Below are 18682 nucleotides of genomic sequence, written 5' to 3' on the forward strand. Positions count from 1 at the left end.
TGTAGCCACCCTGACCGTGTCATCTTCCATAACAACAGTACTTCTTACCTCCTCTAGCTCTGCCCCGTCGACCATGAGCTTGGTCGCCACAAGATCGTGCTCCTCCACCGCGCCCACGCCCTCGAGAAGCTCGATCGCCGCTCGCGCTCAATCCCGACCATCGCGAGACATTGATCTCGACGGAGGATGTGAAAATCAGGGAGATGGGGGACTCCTCATAGGACCGCACGCGTGGTGGTGAGGAAGAGCGGGATGAGGCACGACTGTGTGAGAATGTGAGGGCGGAAGCAGATCTGCGGTGAGGCAGACATGAGTTCGATTTTGTTGGTGGGGGTAGGAAGCTCTCGGCCTGCCTGTCGTGTCCTCCACCGCCGCTTTTGCTAACTCGATGGGTACCAATCAGGTTTCGAGTTCCTGATAGGTTCGGACATGGGGGCAATTTTTAACCCGATTAGTAATTCGGGTGCGGGTCGGATTTTGATTTTTGGGTTTCATGACGGGGGTTTGGCTGAAACCGCACCTGACCCGACCCGTTGTCATTGCTAAGAAGGCGAGCATTGTAAGATTCCCCTACCGAATCAACCGGATCAAATGATTCATGCTCTTTTTCTCCCTTTCTTTTACTCGGACCGGTTCAGTTGACTCGGCCATGTGATTAATCATCGTTTCAGTTGTTTTTCTTGTTTGGATGATTTAAGCTTGAATAGTGGTAACTGGATGCATCTTGGTCTGTCTCATACTCTCATTTGTATATGCTATATTACACAGGTAAAAAATAACAAAGAATAATTCATTGGTTATTTATAGAATCTGCTCTTTGATAAATGGTTATTTGCGGGATTTGATGTCTATGTGGTTGTGTCCTCTATGCCATTCCAAAAATGAAACCCTGACTTGCTTTTCGACTCATGCTTGCAAGTTGCAACTTGAGAACAAATTGTCGCATATGAGGAGGTCACCTACCTGAATTAGCACCCTAATTTCATCAACCAAGAGAACAAGCAGGCTGTTAAGATAGGTTACAGGCTCATAGATGAAATTGAGATTGGCTAAGAGAACAAGCAGGTTCTAAGATACTCCGAAGCGATGTTACAAGTTCTATTTATAAAGTGAACACTAATGTTTCTATTTCTTTAAAGGGAAAATAAAGTTGCAAGTGAATCTGTGATGTGCTAACATCATGTTTTTTCTTCTTGGAAAACAAATCAGTCTCAGCTGTATAATTTGGTCTGAGCTATATAATTTGGCTGGTGGGTAAACGGGTATACCCACATGCGATAAATTTGGTGTCGCTCTTTGTCCGAGGGCGTTCGTGGGTATATCTATAGACGGGTAAAAATTGATAGGTACAAGTGAGCACTACCCGTACATGTCACATCGATTGCCATTCCTAGACCTACCCATCAACAATCTCATCGCAAAGGCATATATTGAATACTCTTTATACTTTAGGACTTTGTCACGATTATCTAACCCGCCTAACTAATTATACATACCATTACCACTACCACAAGTTTTACCACTGTCAACATGCATGTGTTATTAAGACCCCTTCTCTCCCTAATACTCCCAACACCTCTATATTAACTCATCGGCCCGTCCAAACCCTTCCCATCCTCACTCCCCTGTAGTCTCCTACTCCTCTCATGATCACCCCACCTCCCCTCCAGATGGCCCTTCTCCTCATTGCCTTGATGGCACATGCCCCTCTACCGCTACTGCAAACCTTGTCCCCACCGTCCTCCTCCCGCTCAATAGGCTGCCAGTAGATTTGTCATTGCCGACGCCACAATTCGATATGCGATCATCGTCGCTCATCATCACCTCTTCCACATCATATCTGTCACTCATCGAGCCAATCTCCACCATCGCCAACTGACCTCTTACAATCCTAGCGGTGGGCCACCTTCCCCCTTGTGTTTAGGTCCCATGGGCGAACGACAAATCATAAGCCACCGATATCCGAGGGTAGGGTGACAAGCAGCAAGAGGCCTATGGATACAAGATCAGTAATGCTTCCACTCGGGTGTCTGAATCCAATGGAGAAATCAGAGGCATCGCTCTCGCCGCTTGCTAGTACTTCCCTTTGGCCCATCGCTCATCCAAATGAATTGTTTATTTCAGTGTGGCAATGTGGCTCATCCTCCTCCATACACAACTAACACTACTCATCTTTATCCTGCCCAAGCTGCTACCGTCCAAACATCTCTGCCATTGCCTCCCAAGCTCCCAGATCCCCTTCCTCCGCCTAGCTCCTAACCTTGCCTAGCTCCCACATGCAAAACATTGTTCCCATGTACAGGCCAGCCGTGGGAGGTGCCACATGAAGCAGCTCGTCCAGATTAGACCACTTGCTGCCACATGTAGCACCGGTGACCTCACCTTGGGAGGCTACCCCAACGAAGAAGTAGCGGGTCGTGTCGCCCTTCTTCCCCTAGTGCACCACCTCTTTGGATCCTCTGCGACGTCCCCACACAAGTGCGTCACCTTGGACGTGTTTTTCACGCCCATCACCCCGACCAACAACCGAGGCATGAGCTAGAAGTCACCAGCTTGTGACTCATCTGTTCGTGTGTGTTCATCGCAGAGATTTATTGCAGGAGACGTTGATTTGAGTCCAAGCTCATCGGTTGGAGCACAATAGATCTGTCACTGCCATAAGTAAAGTTTATTGGCTGAAGAGGAAATGAGTGGTGAAAGTTGCATGTGATTTTGGAGATGTTGCATTTTTTGATGTTGCATCAACCTATTTAAGATGTTATGATTAATGTTTTTTATGTTGCAATATGTGATTTGGGATATTTTTTTTTGCGAGGGAGTGATTTGGGATGTTGCAATTGATTATTTCGGATGTTGCACCATGTGATTTAAGATGCTGCAATAGATAATTGGAGATGTTGCTACATATGATTTGGTTGGAATGATGTTGCATTATATGCTTCGTGACATTACAATATGTATTTTGAGATATTGTAATAGTAACTTTTAGATGTTACAATTGTTTAGAGTGACTTATGTTGTATTTAGAGGTGAGAAACTCGATTTTATAGATTTATGATCTTTTTTATGCTATTTTTATAGTGAGATTAGTCAAGAAGTGATTTTATTTAAGATCTGCACATGCTTAAGGTCGAGTGATCTTATAGGGCTTTACTGAAAATATTGTGTGCAATATGGTATGATGCTACGATAAAAATTTTCTCAAAAATCGAATACATATAACCTATTTTGGTGTATGTTTTTTTAATGTTGTAAACATTGACATTTGATATTATAGATATTATTTTTTAATGTGACACCAGACCGCTAGAGCGTCTGATAAATCAGAGCTCACATACAAGATCGGCTAAAAACTCGTTATTCCAGTTTATTGAAAACTATTAGCAATTCCGGAAAACAAAACATACCATCTCTAGCTCGTGAGACAAACTTACTAGCAAAACATACCGACAAGCTCTGGCTAAGCGAAGTCGCAGCTCGCAATCGATCCTGAATTCCTGACGGGGTCCGCTTTTTTTTTCCCGTGACCTCAAGGGGGCAGAGCAGAGAGGCGGGCTCATTTCCACCTCCATCACGAGCAAATCGTGGTGCCCACAGTAAAAAAAAGATCAAAAAGAAAAGGGGGCCGAAAACAAGCCCACCTATACCCTCTCACTCCTGCAGAACTGATTGCTTGCTCGCTCTCCCATCTCTCACACCAGCTCACTCCCCTCCTCCCTGATCTGCTCTCACTCCTCTCCCCAACCCCGCCTCTCATCACCGGAGCCTACTACCCTCTCGCATTCCCTCCCGGCCCCGTCCTCCCGAGGTACGCAGAGGCTTCTCCCCTCGCTGCTTCGATTTCTGCGGTTTGTCGCCGCCTCCTTGCGGTTCTTGTTCGATGGTTCCATTTTCGTTTTCTTGCGGGGGTAACGAGGGATCTATGGCTTCTAGGGGTGGCGGCGCTTCTCCCCTCGAGATTCCGTCGGAAATTTTAGCATTACGCGCGCTTGATCTGTGTGGTTAGAGCCGGTTTGGGGAGTGGGAAGGGGGATCTTGGAGGTTGTGGCATTTGAGCTGAAGCATTTTCCCCCTTACTAAATACTTGCATCTTTTTGTCCTCTTGAGTAGCATGGTTTTCCCAATAAATTATGTGCTAATTCCTGATTTTTAGCTGCTCTGTACATCTTTACTCTTCACTCTTGTCTTCTCTCTTTGGAGCTTACCCTTGCGGATTCTATTTAACCCTGCACTTTTTTTCTTGAGATCTTCTCCCGTTCCGTACTGCAATTTACTATTTGGATCCTGACGGTTCGTAGTGTCCTATCCAGGAACTCAGGTGGGATCCTAGGATCCGCGAGAGGAATCTTGCCCGGACTACGGGGTATGTGATCGTGACCAACCGTGGGTTCAGTCAGAAATGGCTTCAGCTGGGAGCAGCAGTGGCGGTGCAGGTGGCGGTGGCAGCACCAGGGCGGCGAATGGCGCAGCTGCCATCAGTGCTGCGGCGACGGCAGTAGGCTCGTCCGACGCCAGATTCCACTCCCACCCACCACCGCAGGACAGGGTATATACACTAAACGACTTCTTGTTCGACGGGTGCATGCAATCGTCCATGCTTTAGCTGCAGCTTTTCCCTTGCATGCTTTATATACTTGGATGGGTACGGGCAATTTCTAGTATGCCTTGACGACCTAGATTGGCACAACCTTTGCGTACTTAGTACGAATTGTACTGCCCAGTAGTGGTTGCAGCTTGCAACTGGGGCATCTGTACCCCCAATAATTAGTTTAGGCTTCAGTACTATCTACTTGCTTGCTTCTATCGAATAATTCGTTCAATTGACTTTTCTTTTTGCTGTTGATGTTGAATTGCACACATTTTGCACTCCTGTAATTTTTCCAGGATTCCAGAACACTGTCTTGCTCATGCAATAGCATTCCTCTAGAGATCCTATATACCATATTACTGGAGATTTGACCCTGGATACACTAGCACACATAGTTTAAGGTTGAAGTCGGGAGCAGTAGCTTTTACACTTGGGACAATCCTTGTTGTATGATAAATTCTTTTTTCCCATATGTTGTGACTGATGTCAACACATTTCTTGTGTTCTATTGCCCCACTGCCTTTTGTGCTTACTTATTGTTATATTAAGTTTGGTCTAATTTCCCTTTCTATAATTAATCAAGAATGATTCTTCCTATTTGTACGGTGTATAGTTTACTACTCCCAGGAAATTTCATCGTTGAGCAACTAGCCATACATTTTATTTCTCTTTCTACCAACAGCTCATCGTTGAGCAACTAGCCATACATGTTATTTCTCTTTCTACCAACAGCTAAGTTATGTACTTGGACTAACATGCGCTTCTCCACTCTAATCAGCAGAATAGATGGGCTGGCTGCTTTTCGGGCCTATCATGTTTCGGATCGCAGAAGGGTGGGAAGAGAATTGTTCCTGCAGCACGTACTCCTGATGAGAATGGATCAACTGCTCGTGGAAATGGTCAATCTGGTGCCAGTTCGAACCAAAATGTGCCTTTGAATTTATCTCTTCTGGCTCCACCATCATCACCAGCGTCCTTCTCGAACTCAGCACTTCCTTCGACCGCTCAATCACCAAATTGCTTTCTGTCAATATCTGCAAACTCTCCTGGTGGTCCAACGTCTAATATGTTTGCTGTTGGGCCATATGCTAATGAACCTCAGCTTGTCTCGCCTCCTGTCTTCTCAACTTACACAACTGAGCCTTCCACAGCACCATTGACCCCTCCACCTGAACTAGCTCATGCAACTACTCCCTCATCTCCAGATGTTCCATATGCTCGTTTTCTTTCTTCTTCTATGGATATCAAAACTGCCAGCAGGGAACATCACATGCGTTTCTTATCAACAACATATTCTGGTGGTTCAGGACTCCAGGCATCTTATCCTCTTTACCCTGAGAGCCCTTGTAGCAGCCTCATATCACCTGCTTCAGCAACACCAAGGACTGGTTTTTCCTCTCCTATACCTGAGCAAGAGGTTCCTACTGCCCATTGGAAGACTTCTAGATCTGCATGCGACACACCGTATTCCAGGGCTTCACCCATTCCTGAGCAACAATCCACTGCACAGTGGAAGACTAGATCTGCTTGTGATACACCGTATTCCAGGGCCTCTCCGTCCAACATTTTTGGCCTGGATTCATCTGCCCCTAGGAACTATATGTTGGATGGCAACTTCTTCCGGCCAGCTGCATCTGCTCAATTCTACCTGGACCAGGCTCAGCAGACATTTTCATATAATAGTGGGAGGCTTAGTGTCTCACGGGACAAGCAAGATGCCGATGAAGTTGAAGCTTACAGAGCTTCGTTTGGGTTCAGTGCAGATGAAATCCTTCAAACTCAATCTTATGTGGAGATACCAGATGCACTTGATGAGTCGTTCAGTATATCACCATTCGGAAATAGTGCTCCTGCTAATGATCAGCCTGGTGAGGTTCAGAAGGTGGAGAAATCATTCCTCAATGTAAAAGATGCCACAAGTCCAAAGAAATCAGTAGACCAGCTTTCAAATGACTCTCCGCATAAAGTGCTGCACTTGGACATATTCAAAGGTATATATCCTGACTTTTTGCCTCAACTGTTCAGTTGTATCTGGGCATAGTAGAATCAGTCCTTTGGTTTTCCTTGCTAGATACCACGCCAAACAATTCTTTGCAAACTTTCAATACTAATAACATGAACGCATATTTTGATCAGAACTATTTGTAATGCCCCTATTGGTGTTGTGTTCCTGCTTCTGCAAATGCTTATTATGTTTCTATCCTTGCATTGCAGGAACAAAAGGTGGTCATCAGTCGGCGGATGAGGGGATTGCGAAAGATGGTCATCCTTTCATAAAGGCAAGGGATGAAATATCTCTAAAACCCATAGAAGTAAGGAAGAAATCTCCACCTGGCCATTCCTGCTCAGATGCTGAAATCGAGTACAGAAGGGCAAGGAGCTTGAGGGAAGCCAACGTTGTCTTGTCACGGCGCAGCACATTGGCAAGACAACTACATTAATGATTCGCTAATATGCAGGATGATTCCAGAGTTCCTGTAGCCTAGTGTGCATCAATTCGAGATGTTGTTAGAAGTACTCCATAGGCTTTTCGTTCAAATAAAAAAGAATTTATCTGTAGGCGACGAGTAGCCTTTATAATATCTGGGGATTCTACTGTCAGATTGTGCTACGGGATATGTGATGAACAGCCTGTACTCTGTTTAAGCTCCAAGATCCTCTTTTGTAGACACTCTAATCATTAGCAGGAGCAATGAAATGAATGGGCATTGGCGTGTTACAAGAGGAGGGCACCCAGTATGCTCCATAACTGTCTGATGCAATATATTGTTTTGGTTTCCTGATGTGGCTTGTCTTTGAAATTTGGGACCTGCTCGTTGGAAATCTTTGTGCTGTTGCTGGAGCTTCTCGTGTTCTTCTATCACACTTGTTTTTTCATATTGTTGTTTGGGGATGCTGTCGCTGATAACAATGAGGTCGCGGCGCTGGGCGGTCACCTGGCAGCTGAGCATTGAGGTCGCCAACATGTGCTATCTGGTTGCGATATAGTTGGAAGGGGAACTTTTATTTTATCATAGTTTGTGTAATAACAGTTTGCTCAGATTTGATTGCTTCCGCAGTAATTTGTATTTGCTCCCGTTTCTTCTTGGAGCTAGTTCCCATTCGAATGTTTCTGCAGATAGTGTTGATCAGCAAGACAGCACTGGAGTTGCATTGTGCACGGCTCTGTAACATCGTGGAAGTTCGACGCTGAAATTACTGCTGATGATTGGCAGGCTGTAACTGTGCCATAATCATTCTAGACCATGTCAAGAACAGGTTGCGCCAAATGCCAATGCTTTATTAGATCATGTCAAGAATGGCTAATGACTTAAGCTAGACAAGCCATTCAAAGGGACAGAGTCCCATCCATCAGACCATCGCTTGAAACCGATCGAGATCGAGAGGGTTGCCATATACACAGACCAAGCTACAGATGTGCAGAGGCAGAAGAGATCACGATGAGGTGGCAGCAGTCGAACACTAGGAGCGCGCGCGGACGCGTCGCGCGTGCATGCGAGCGTACGCCGTCGGCGCGGCGGCTTCTGTCATCGCGTGCATGCGAGCGTACGCCGTCGGGCGCGTCTGGGCGGGCCTGGCCTGGATTAGGCAGGCGCCCTCCTCATTGCTGCGTGTTGCGCACCTCCACCGCGCACTGCGACTGGAAGAAGGGCACGAAGGACGCCGGCTCCGCCACCGGCGTCGGCAGCGCCGGGTGCCGCCACCCCGCGCCCGGCACGGGAGGCGCCTTGGGGGGCGCATCGTGCGCCTGGCGCTTCCCGTTCCCGCCGTGCCGGGTGGCGACACGCTGCTGCTGTTCCCCACCGCTCCCCCCCTCGGCCTGGTCCCCTCCTCCCTCCCTCCTTGCCCCCGCCTGGTCCACCTCCCCCACCGTCGTTGGCGACATGAAGAGCGGCGACAAGAGTGGTATCGGCGCCCTCCCATCGCCCCACGCGCTGGGCCCCGCCTCGGCGGCCTGCTCCAGCGGCAGCGACGCGGGCGCGTGCTTCTGGAGCCGGCTCGGCGTCCGCTTCTTGCATCCAGCGCCGGCGCCGAAGCACGCGCCTGAGCCCGGCAGCACGGCGCCGGAGTTGGACGGCTTCGTCTCCATCAATCGGCGAAGGGATTTGACTCACTGGTTCGCCGCGATCCTCTCCTCAACGGATCGTGGCGACTTCCTCTGGTCGGTTGCGGTCCGACTCGCTTATGCGGGAGACCTGCGTGCATGCGGGGTGTGTGGAGGGCTGTATAGAGCGACGCGTGGCGAGGGGGTGGTCGGGTTTGGAGGACACGTGGGCGGCGTGGACGGTGGGGAGGGATCGGTGCGGCGGTTTGTTTGGCGTAATTGTAACATTTGCTCGTTGCCTCGCTTTCCCGCAACCGCTGCAGAGCTCTGGGCCTGCGGTGCAACGGGCGGGCGCGGTTGGTTAGTCTCCACTCTCCAGGCTCTGAATCTGATCGGTTTGGGATTGGGTCCTCTTTGTTAGAAAAATTAGAGTTTTACGGTTAAACGTGGATCCATATCGATTTTTTAAAGAGTTGATTCTATCTCTTAAAGGTTTTAACACTATATATATATGGAGCAGAACTCCTTATTATAACACACAGACGAATAAAGAATAGACATTTTTTCTCATACTCTTGTGTTTCCTTTTACAACTGTTCTCTCAAAGGATCGCTGGACTACATCTAGCAGCAGCGGTTTCTCAACATGTTATCAGTACGAAGCTCTGCCGAAGACTAGGGAATCGGATTGTCTCGCTTGCAAGGATTGAAAGTATGATCGATTTGGTACATATATTCGCTGCTATTGTTTATTAATAGCGCTATATGTGATACATTGATGAAGTCAATGCATGTATGAAACTTGATCCTAGTTTACATGTAGTTTACATGTAGTTTTGTGCCTTTATAAAACCGGGTGCAACAAAGATGGTACCAGAGTCGTGTTGACCATAGGACGTGAGCCTAGTTAGAATGGTCGAGTTTAAGGATTAATTTGATAAAGAAAACTATTTTTGAAAACTTCGTCTTGCCTTTTTTATGTTTTCCTTGGCTTATTTTATTTGAACCTTGTTATTGACTTCTTCTTTCCATTTCAAAATGTTGTAGATGGTTTGTACTCGTCTGGCTGCACGCAAGAGCACATGTGGTCGTCTCCCTGCTCGACTGTTGACCCTGACTCGTGCTATGGCTTTTGCAATATCATAACCGCCCATGTTTTGCGATGGAGCTGTGTCTACCACTCCAATAGACACCGAGTAGGATGGTTCCCCACCAAGCTTTGGGAGATACTTCACAGTTTGGGATTCGAGAAGGCACCTTAATACGCATGAGTAAAGACTGAGCACGTTGATGCTCCTCCTGATTGGAAAGTCAGAGTGGTGATCTACGATTTGCTACCAGAGCGTGGAGCCTATGAAGTGACGAGCATCCACTACGCCATCTCACCAAGAGCTACCTTTGAGGCTGAAATCCACAATGCTGCATGCCAAGCCCTTCTGGTCCTCTTCCACTGCCACAATGACGACCTGATCTTCACTCAATTCATCCACTACCCTTAGCGCATCATTGGCTTCACCGACATCACCGCTCATCCCGTCATCGTAGAAGGCTCTACCCAGCTTGGAGAGTAGACTGCCGTGGGTTTGGAGCTGAGTCATGAGCTGGACCATACCGTCGAGGAGTTGCAGTATGTTAGAGGCAAGCTAGCTCAGGCACAGAGTGAGCTACGCAACAAGAAGTGCCACCACCTGGACTGTTGGGAATCTTCTTCTTCTGACGCCGAGTCTGAGGAAGAGACTCAATGTTCTCCGCCTCGCCTCCAGACCTGTCATTTCCCAGCTCCAGCACCTTGAGGCTTCTATAGAGTTAAGAGTTCGTTTAGGAGGTTTCCCCTTTAGATGTGATGAGTCGTTAGAATCGTGTGTTAGTTAGTGAGTTAGTTGAGTTAGTTGAGTTTGGTGGTGTGCTATGTAATGATTTAGATCTTTGGTTGAGTGTGTGATGTATTGTGAAGAGATTCTTCATGAATGCATCTTTATAATAATAGTAATATATTAGTTAGTTTGGGTATATATCTCTGTTCGTTCTTGCTGCTGTTATTCTGCCTTCTTCCCCTTCTCCTCATCTTCTCGTCTCTATGTCAGATGGTGGACCTAAGAAACCATGCCAACGCTAGTGACAATGCTTGTGATGGAAAAGGCAATGACAATCCGCCTCCACCACCGTAGCCTTCCCTTGAGCAGCTTCTGGCGGTGCAAACATAGATTCTACAAGGAGTTGCCCAGACAATGGCCCATATGGAGCATAATCTCCTCATCACCGCCCCTGCACCGCCATAGCAGCCTTGTGATAAGCTCGGAGAATTCCAAAGGACTAAGCTGCCTGCCTTCTCTTATGCTATTGAATCTATGGACGTCGATGACTGGCTCAAGGTCATCGAGAAGAAGGATCCCTTGGATGCTGCGAATACAAGAAGGATCCTAATGGCTTCTAGTCTAGCTACGGGTGCAAAGATTTCTCCAAAGCCTATCTCCTTAACCTAAGTGAAACCTTGAGCCACTAGTCTAGCCTTGTTTCTCACTACAAACCCATCCTCCCACTGTTTGTTTTTGAAAATCCATTTTGTGTCTATGGTGTAAAAATTAGGGGGTGGATCTACAAGGATCCAAACTGGTTTCTTTCAAAGTTTTCAAGGTCTTCATACATACCATTGATCCAACTCGAATCAGATAAAGCATTTCCAACATCAAGGGGCTCAAAAGAAGCAACGAATGTAGAATCAGTAAAATGAGCATGAGAAGCAGATTTGGATCTCGTTACCTTCTCATTGATATCACCGATCATTGTTGGTGCAGGCTCGAAAGCAACTAAAGTGGAAGTAGAGGCTAAAGGACCCTCTGCTAGAGTAGAAGAAGTAGGAGCCAACTCTGGAGCAGGTGTGGTAGAGGGAAGTAGTGGATCATCCTCGTCATTAATAAGAGCTGGAAGGTCGCTATCTACAAAGATGCTGTCGAGGGTAAATCCCTAACAGTGATTCCGGAGTATGCTAGACAGTGGACGCGTGGACGATGTTTCAGGAAACGGGTGTGTGTGTGTTCGGTGGACTAAGGGACACAAAGAGTTATACAGGTTTGGGCCTCTCAGCGGATAATAGCCCTACGTCCTGTGTATGTTATGAAGGATTTCAGTGGATTATAGATGATGTTTTTTCCTAGTCTCCTGCCTCTACTTTGGAACGAGGCCCTCGTCCCTTTATATAGTAGGGAGGAGGAGTATTTACATGTGGATCCGAACAGAAAGGTCTCTACTCATCCTAATATCTAATCCAGACCATCATTACGGAGGAACAGGCATGCCCACTTGCTCTGGTGGCACCATACATCTAGTTGTCGTGCGTCTAATGCCACAGGACGGGATAAGGTCCTTTTGTGCCTACTCCACCCACTTGCCTGGTCTGGCTCATCCACTTTCCTGGTCAGGTTGTCGATGACATCCCATCCGCTGTGCGCCACCGTGCCGGTCCTGCAAAGTTCTATCCAACAACATTTAATGCTACAGGATGGGACGGTGCCCTTTGGCGCCGACCCCGTCCACTTGCCTGGTCGGGCTGCTAAGAATGTCTCATCCGTCATGCGCCGTCGTGCCGGTCTGTAAAGTTTTATCCCGCAGCATTTAATGTTACGGGATAGGACAGGACCATTCGGCGCCGACCCCGTCCACTTGCCTGGTTGGACTGCTGACAACGTCCCGTCCACCGTGTGCCACCGCATTTAATGCCACGAGATGGGATAATGCCTAACTGCGCTGCCCATGACTTCATCCTCTGGTGCTGATGCCTGGGGAAAGAAAAATACTTGAGTGGATATTAGCGACTGCACTCTAAACAAGTTGCGTCAAATCTAGCCCTGCGATTAGTGGGGTTGGTCGCGGGTGTAAGCGATGGTATTGGGAGACTGGTCGGGTGGGCACTTAGACTGGTCTCTGTGGTCGCATGATCGACCAAATTTTGGGGAGTACGCGACTTTAGTTGTTAGGTCTTCTGTGGAGTCCGTTTAGTCAGGGTACCCCTTTACTCAATATACTGACAGTAGACCCCAAGCCTCCCTATGACCATGGTCTGACCTGGTTGTGCCACTCGGGTCCCGGGTAGACGTAGTCCGCCCCGGGAGTGGTCGTTTGATGTCGTCAGTTCCTAAAGCTTGACTTCGAATTTCGTGTCATGTGGGGAGGCTTAAGTGTCCTGAGAAAGAGAAAAAAACAAGGAGGGTGAGAGGAGAGACATTGGTCATAGCTGGACCTAACGGACTCTTGACTCCATCAGCGCGCCCCCTCGGGTTTCGAGCGTTTTGAATGCCATGCCAGTGTGGGTTTTAAAAGATGAGTGTTTAATGGCCTTCCGATCAACCTCCTTGCCTCACCTCCTCCCATCAGGTCTTTCAGTGTCTAGAGCCCATCCGTTTCTATCCTGTCTTGTACCCCGCTTCATAGTATAGGCAGACCCTCAGGCCATGGCGTGCTCCCTTCCTTCATCGCTGGAGGGGTCGATGATCTTAGATGACTTGGTGGAGGTGGAGTTACCTCCACCTTCAGATCTGCCTGCCAAGGCGTCTCCAGAGGCGGCTTTCATTGCAGATGCGCCCGCGAGGTTGGGGTTAACGCTTGTGAGACTGGAGCCGACGACCATCATGCTTCCGCTCCTCCAAAGGATGGTGCCTTCTACTGGTCCTTCTTGTTCTCCCGCTCGGGTGGATCCCTCGGCCGAGGTCATCGATATTTCTGGTGACGAGGAGTGGATCAATTGGGACCTTATGGAGAAGGAGATCGATGACGAGGAAGAGTTGGAGATGAAGAGTAAGAGAGGTCTTCAGGGCACATCGGGGTCGGTCCTTAGCTCCAGCAGGGCCTTTGCCTCGGCCTCCCTCCCTGGCCCATACACAGGTCATCGCTCGATCCCTGGAGCAGTGAGCTGCCGCCTAAGGGAGGAGTACAAGAGGTTTTTTGACTCGTTTAGAGGTAGGTAGAGATGAGAGTCTAGCGGATTCTTTCTGTCAACTTCGCTTTAGTTACTTGAGCTAGGGAGGATAGGGCAGGCCAGTGCCAGGATAGTTGGTCCAATTGGATGTAACAAATCGGCTTGTACTCCTTCCTTTTTATGAACGGAAAATGTTTGAGGCTTCATGTCACCCGTCCTTGTCCCCTTCCGCTTGCTAGCCAGGTTCTTAGGGTGTAGAACAGATCATAGCTCGATAAAAACCCGTCGGTGGCGACCAGTGCTCGGGCTGAGTGAGGGTGTGTGGCTTTGTTTATTTGGCAGATCCTGTAATGGCTGTTTAAGTGTGGTTGCATATTGTTGTCGGAAAATTAACCTGTTTGGAGCCCGTTGCTGGTCGGGGAGTCCTGCAAAATAGGGAATCCGGTTTTTTGAATTTTAGAACTTACAGGTCGTATTCCACGCTCGTCCGGAAGGCCCTGCAAAAATAGAGAAATAGGCTCGTCTTCAAGCGACCCTACACATAGAACTTGCACTACATGGCGATTTTTCAGGAGTTGTGTAATTCCCAAAAAATCGCCTTGTAGTGACATCGACCACCTTGTAGGGCTCTTCCCACTTAGGGGAGACCTTGTTCTAACCTGCCTTATTTTGAATTTGTCTAAGGACGAGGTCACTTATATCCAGTGTTCGTTCTTGTCCCTTCCGGTTGTGGTAGCGTCTGAGGCTCAGCTGATATCGAGCGGCTCGAATTAGAGCACGATCGCGGAACTCTTCGATCAGGTTTATGTCATCCTCTCATCACGCCACTTGGTCGTCATCCAAGTAATTGCTGACTCAAGGAGATTGGAGGGCGACTTCTGAGGGGAGCATAGCCTCCACGCCAAAGACCAAGAAGAAAGGGGTTTGATCGTAGCCCAGCTGGGGGTTGTCTGCAGGGACCAGAGTACTGTGGGGAGTTCATCTGCCCAACGCCTCGAATAACATTTAAGCCGATCAAAGGCTTGGGTTTTGATCCCTTGTAGTACCATCCCATTCACCCTTTCGACATGTCTGTTGCTTTGGGGGTGTGCCACAGACGCATAGCAAACCTTGGTCCCGATCTCATCGCAGTAGTCTCGAAAAGCACTACTGGTGAACTGAGTTCTGTTGTCTATAATTATGCGGTTTGGACTGTCAAACCGCACTATTAGTCATCGTATGAACTTAATTGTTGTTGTGGCGGTGATCTTCCTGATGGGTTTGGCCTCGATCCACTTAGTGAATTTGTCGATGGTCACGAACAGAAATTAAAAACTGCTCGGGGCTTTAGAGAATGGTCCCACGATATCGAGCCCCCCAGACAGCAAAAGGCCAAGAGAGTGGTATGGTTTACAGTGTCTGGGCTGGTAGGTTTGTATTTTGGCCATGATACTAACACGACTCTCACCGTTTCACCAGTCTCAGGCATCCTAGAGGGCAGTGGGCCAATAAAATCCTTGTCAGAATGCTTTTTTGACTAGGGTGCGGTACGAAGCGTGGCTACCACATATGTCTCAGTGGATATCAGAGAGTACTGTGCTCCCCTCTTCCTGAGTGATGCATTTCAGTAAAAGGCCATTGTTCCCTCGGCGGTAGAGGCGTCTCTCTACCAGGGAGTATCTACAGGCTTGCCATGGGATCCTTTCTGTTGACGCATCATCGTTAGGGGCAGCTCGATTCTGAAGGTAGTTCGAGATCTGATCCATCCAGGTCGTACCCGAATTGAGCAGGGCGACCATATGATGGCTGGCTGAGGCCGATGGCACCGAGGGAGGCGTTGCCTCTAAAGGTGTTGCCTCGAGTGCTCCATTTTTTAGCGCAGCATCCCCTTCACCTTGGCCTGAGACCGCGGTGGATGGTTGTGAGAGTCTTTCTTCAAAGACTTTGATCGGGACAGATTGATCAGAAGAAGTTAGATGAGTCAGCTCATCAACTAGGAAGTTGTCCTTGCGAGGGACGTGTTTGACCTCAAAGCCGATGAAGCGTTGTTCTAGTCTCCTCACTTCGGCGAGGTATGCCGCCATCGTCGGGTCAGATTACTGAAACTCCTTTTGTACCTTGTTCATGACTAGAAGCGAGTCCCCTATCACCAATAGTCGCTTAATCCCAAGTATGGAGGCTGCTCGCATTTCGTACAAGAGGCCCTCATATTCGGCAGTGTTATTAGTTGCTGGAAAATATAATTGAATTACATACCTGAGGATGTTGCCGGTGGGTGACGTCAGAATCACTCCTGTCTCGGCTCCCTTTAGTGTGAATGACCCGTCAAAATGCATGGTCTAGTGCTTGTCTGCCTCTAGTCGCGGTACCTGCTCGGACTCAACGAACGACCACTCGGCTACAAAATCGGCCAGCACCTGAGACTTGATAGAAGTTCGAGGGGTGAACTGGAGGTCGAATACCCCGAGCTCTACAACCCATTTTGCCATTATTCCTGTCACATCTTTGTTATTGAGGATTTCCCTAATTGGAAACGAGGAAATCACCTTGATTTTGTGAGCATGGAAGTAGTGTATGAGCTTGCGAGAGGCTATTAGGATGGCATATAGCAGTTTTTGAGCCTGTGGGTACCGAGCCTTCGCGTCGTGCAGGACCTTGTTGACGTAATATAATGGTCACTGGAGGTCATCCCGTTCGACGACCAGGACCGCGCTTGCAACCTGTGGTGTTGAGGCAACATAGAGCAAGAGCTCCTCGTCAGGCCGAGGCGCGGTTAGTATGAGAGGGGAGGAGAGGTACCTTTTGAGTTCTTGGAATGCCATTTCTGCCTCTGGTGTCCACATGAAGATGTCATTTTTCTTCAGGAGTTTGAAGAGTGGCAATCCCCTTCTCCTAGCCTTGAGATGAACCTCCTTAGAGCAGCAATGCATCATGTTAGCTTCTGAACCTCTTTAAACCTGGTCGGGGATCGCATCTGGTCGATTGCCTTGATCTTGTCGGGGTTTGGCTTTATCCCCCACTAGGATACGAGGAATCCGAGCAACTTTCCTGACGGAACTAAGAATGTGCACTTCTTTGGGTTCAGCTTTATGCGATATTTTCGGAGATTGTCAAATGTTTCTTAGAGATCTACGATTAGGTCTGTCTTGGTTTTGCTTTTGACAACCAGATCATCTACGTACGCCTTGACATTTCTTCTGAGCTGGGGTCGGAGGACGAGTTGAATACACCGTTGGTAAGTGGCACTGGTGCTTTTTAAACCTAAAGGCATTTTTACATAGCAAAAGACCCCAAAGGATGTAACAAAAACTATTTTTGTCCTCATCTTCCCTATACATATTAATTTGATGGTACCTCGATCGTGCATCTAAGAAACATAATAGATCACTGCCGGCAGTTGAGTCAACTAGCTGATCGATTCAAGGAAGTGGGAAAAGATCCTTCAGGCATGCCTTGTTGAGGTTGGTGAAGTCGACGCACATTCTCCACCCACCATTGTGCTTCCGGACCATGATTGGGTTAGCCATCCATTCTGGGTACTGCACCTCCCGTATGAAGTCTGCTTCGAGGAGCTTGTCGATCTCCTAACAAAGTGCTTCCTTTCGGTCGGCTGCGAACCAATGCGCTTTTTGCTTGTGCTTGATCACACCCCTGGGGACTCCATGCATATCAAATGGACTCCATGAAAACACGTCCGTGTTCGCCCGGAGGAAGGTGATGAGCACGGGTTCCTATTTGAGGTCCAGGGTGGCCCCTATCTGGACTGACCTGGTTGGGTTGGTGTCGTCCAGACTCACAACCTTGAGCCGATCGTCGGGGTAGGTGACTATATGGACCTTCTCCGGCCGCCCGCTGGGTTCCGTGGTCAAGGGATGCAACCCATGAGTTAGTTCAACCATGTCAAGGCTCCTCTTATTGCAATTGTCGGTGATATGGGAACCAGGGGTCCCCGAGTCTAGAGGCCAGGACAGCAGAATGCCACGTGGCGTCATCCCTCGGGGACTATCTCCCCGAGGTCCGAGAAGACCCAGTTTTGGGAGGGGTGCTCGAGGCCATGAACAGTGGTCCTCGAGTACCCGAGTTCCCCGAGGACCCGAGAAGGCAGTTCCGGGAGAGGGCGCTTGGGGCCATGAACAGTGGTCCCTAAGTACCCAAGTTTCCCGAGGACCCGAGGCGCCAGTTCCGGGAGAGGGCACTCGGGGTCATGAACAGTGGTCCCCGAGTACCCGAGTTCCCCGAGGGACCGAGAAGACACAGTTCTGGGAGAGGGCGCTCGAGGCCATGAACAGTGGTCCCCGAGTACCCGAGTTCCCCGAGGACCTGAGAAGCCCCTTGCTGGTGGACCCCACAAGGGCTCAGCGGCGAGGTGTCAACTGGTGAGAGGCCCGATGCTGCATTTAAGAGGGAGCATGGCCTGTCACTTCCAACCACTCCCCCACGCCTGCTGTCAGTCCCTGCCACCGCCTGGTAGGGAGGCGTGGGGACATTTAATGCGATGGGTCCCATCGCGCGTCATCCGGCACGGCTTGGAGATATCGTCATTAGGCTCGAGGCATATCACCTGCCGCCCTGCTGTGTCAGGCCTGCTCTGACCGGGCGGGCACGCGGGGTTGCTCGGTGGCTGCCCGGTGGGCCCCCCTGCTGCACCCGCCAAAAGGTGGCATGATAGGCGACATGACCGGTCGGGGACACATTTTCAACCCTCTGTAACATCAAACTGCAGCCCCATGATGGTTGCTTTCCATTTATGGCTCATGGGGACTCGTGTCCTCCTTTTTGGGCACGCCAAGCCTCCCCGACGGGATATAAAAGGGGGAGCGCACCCCAGAGAAGCCGAGACTCAAACAGGTTCGACAGTCAACAAGACGGGACTCAGACAAGTTCAACGGACGTCTTAGAAGACCGAAGCTGAAGTTCAAGCACAAGTCTGAGAAGCCGAGCAGAGGTTCACCCAGACCGAAGCTCTAGACTTAGACAGAAAACCTTGTAACACAAGAGATCCAGAGAAAGGCATTCCCAGAGCATTTATAGCATACACACAGGAGTAGGGTATTACGCTCCGTGCGGCCCGAACCTGTCTAAAACCCCTCGAGCATTTATTCCCACTAGCATCTGATCATCCGTCCCGCCTGCATCTCCCATATACTCGCATTAATTTC

General features: G+C 48.9%; 2 protein-coding genes across 4 annotated transcripts; one reads left to right on the forward strand and one right to left on the reverse strand.

The window, feature by feature from the left end:
* The first annotated feature begins 3618 nt into the window (after positions 1-3618).
* Positions 3619-7371, forward strand: LOC133912155 (uncharacterized protein At1g76660-like). Of its 3 annotated transcripts, none has more exons than XM_062354754.1 (4): positions 3619-3808; positions 4299-4546; positions 5367-6579; positions 6803-7371. In XM_062354754.1, the coding sequence occupies exons 2-4, from the start codon at positions 4400-4402 to the stop codon at positions 7027-7029; spliced, it is 1587 nt and encodes a 528-aa protein (XP_062210738.1). In that variant the 5' UTR covers positions 3619-3808; positions 4299-4399; the 3' UTR covers positions 7030-7371. The 3 variants fall into 3 exon arrangements, with proteins under 3 accessions (XP_062210738.1, XP_062210739.1, XP_062210737.1); XM_062354755.1 differs by having other exon boundaries at positions 3620-3808; positions 4311-4546; positions 5370-6579; XM_062354753.1 differs by having other exon boundaries at positions 3621-3808; positions 4311-4546.
* A 754-nt stretch (positions 7372-8125) lies between these two features.
* Positions 8126-8758, reverse strand: LOC133910980 (uncharacterized). Its single transcript, XM_062353217.1, has one exon. The coding sequence runs from the start codon at positions 8676-8678 to the stop codon at positions 8190-8192; it is 489 nt and encodes a 162-aa protein (XP_062209201.1). The 5' UTR covers positions 8679-8758; the 3' UTR covers positions 8126-8189.
* Between the last annotated feature and the right edge of the window lie 9924 nt (positions 8759-18682).

Source organism: Phragmites australis, chromosome 3 (assembly GCF_958298935.1).
Source record: "Phragmites australis chromosome 3, lpPhrAust1.1, whole genome shotgun sequence".
Classification (NCBI taxonomy): Eukaryota; Viridiplantae; Streptophyta; class Magnoliopsida; order Poales; family Poaceae; genus Phragmites; species Phragmites australis.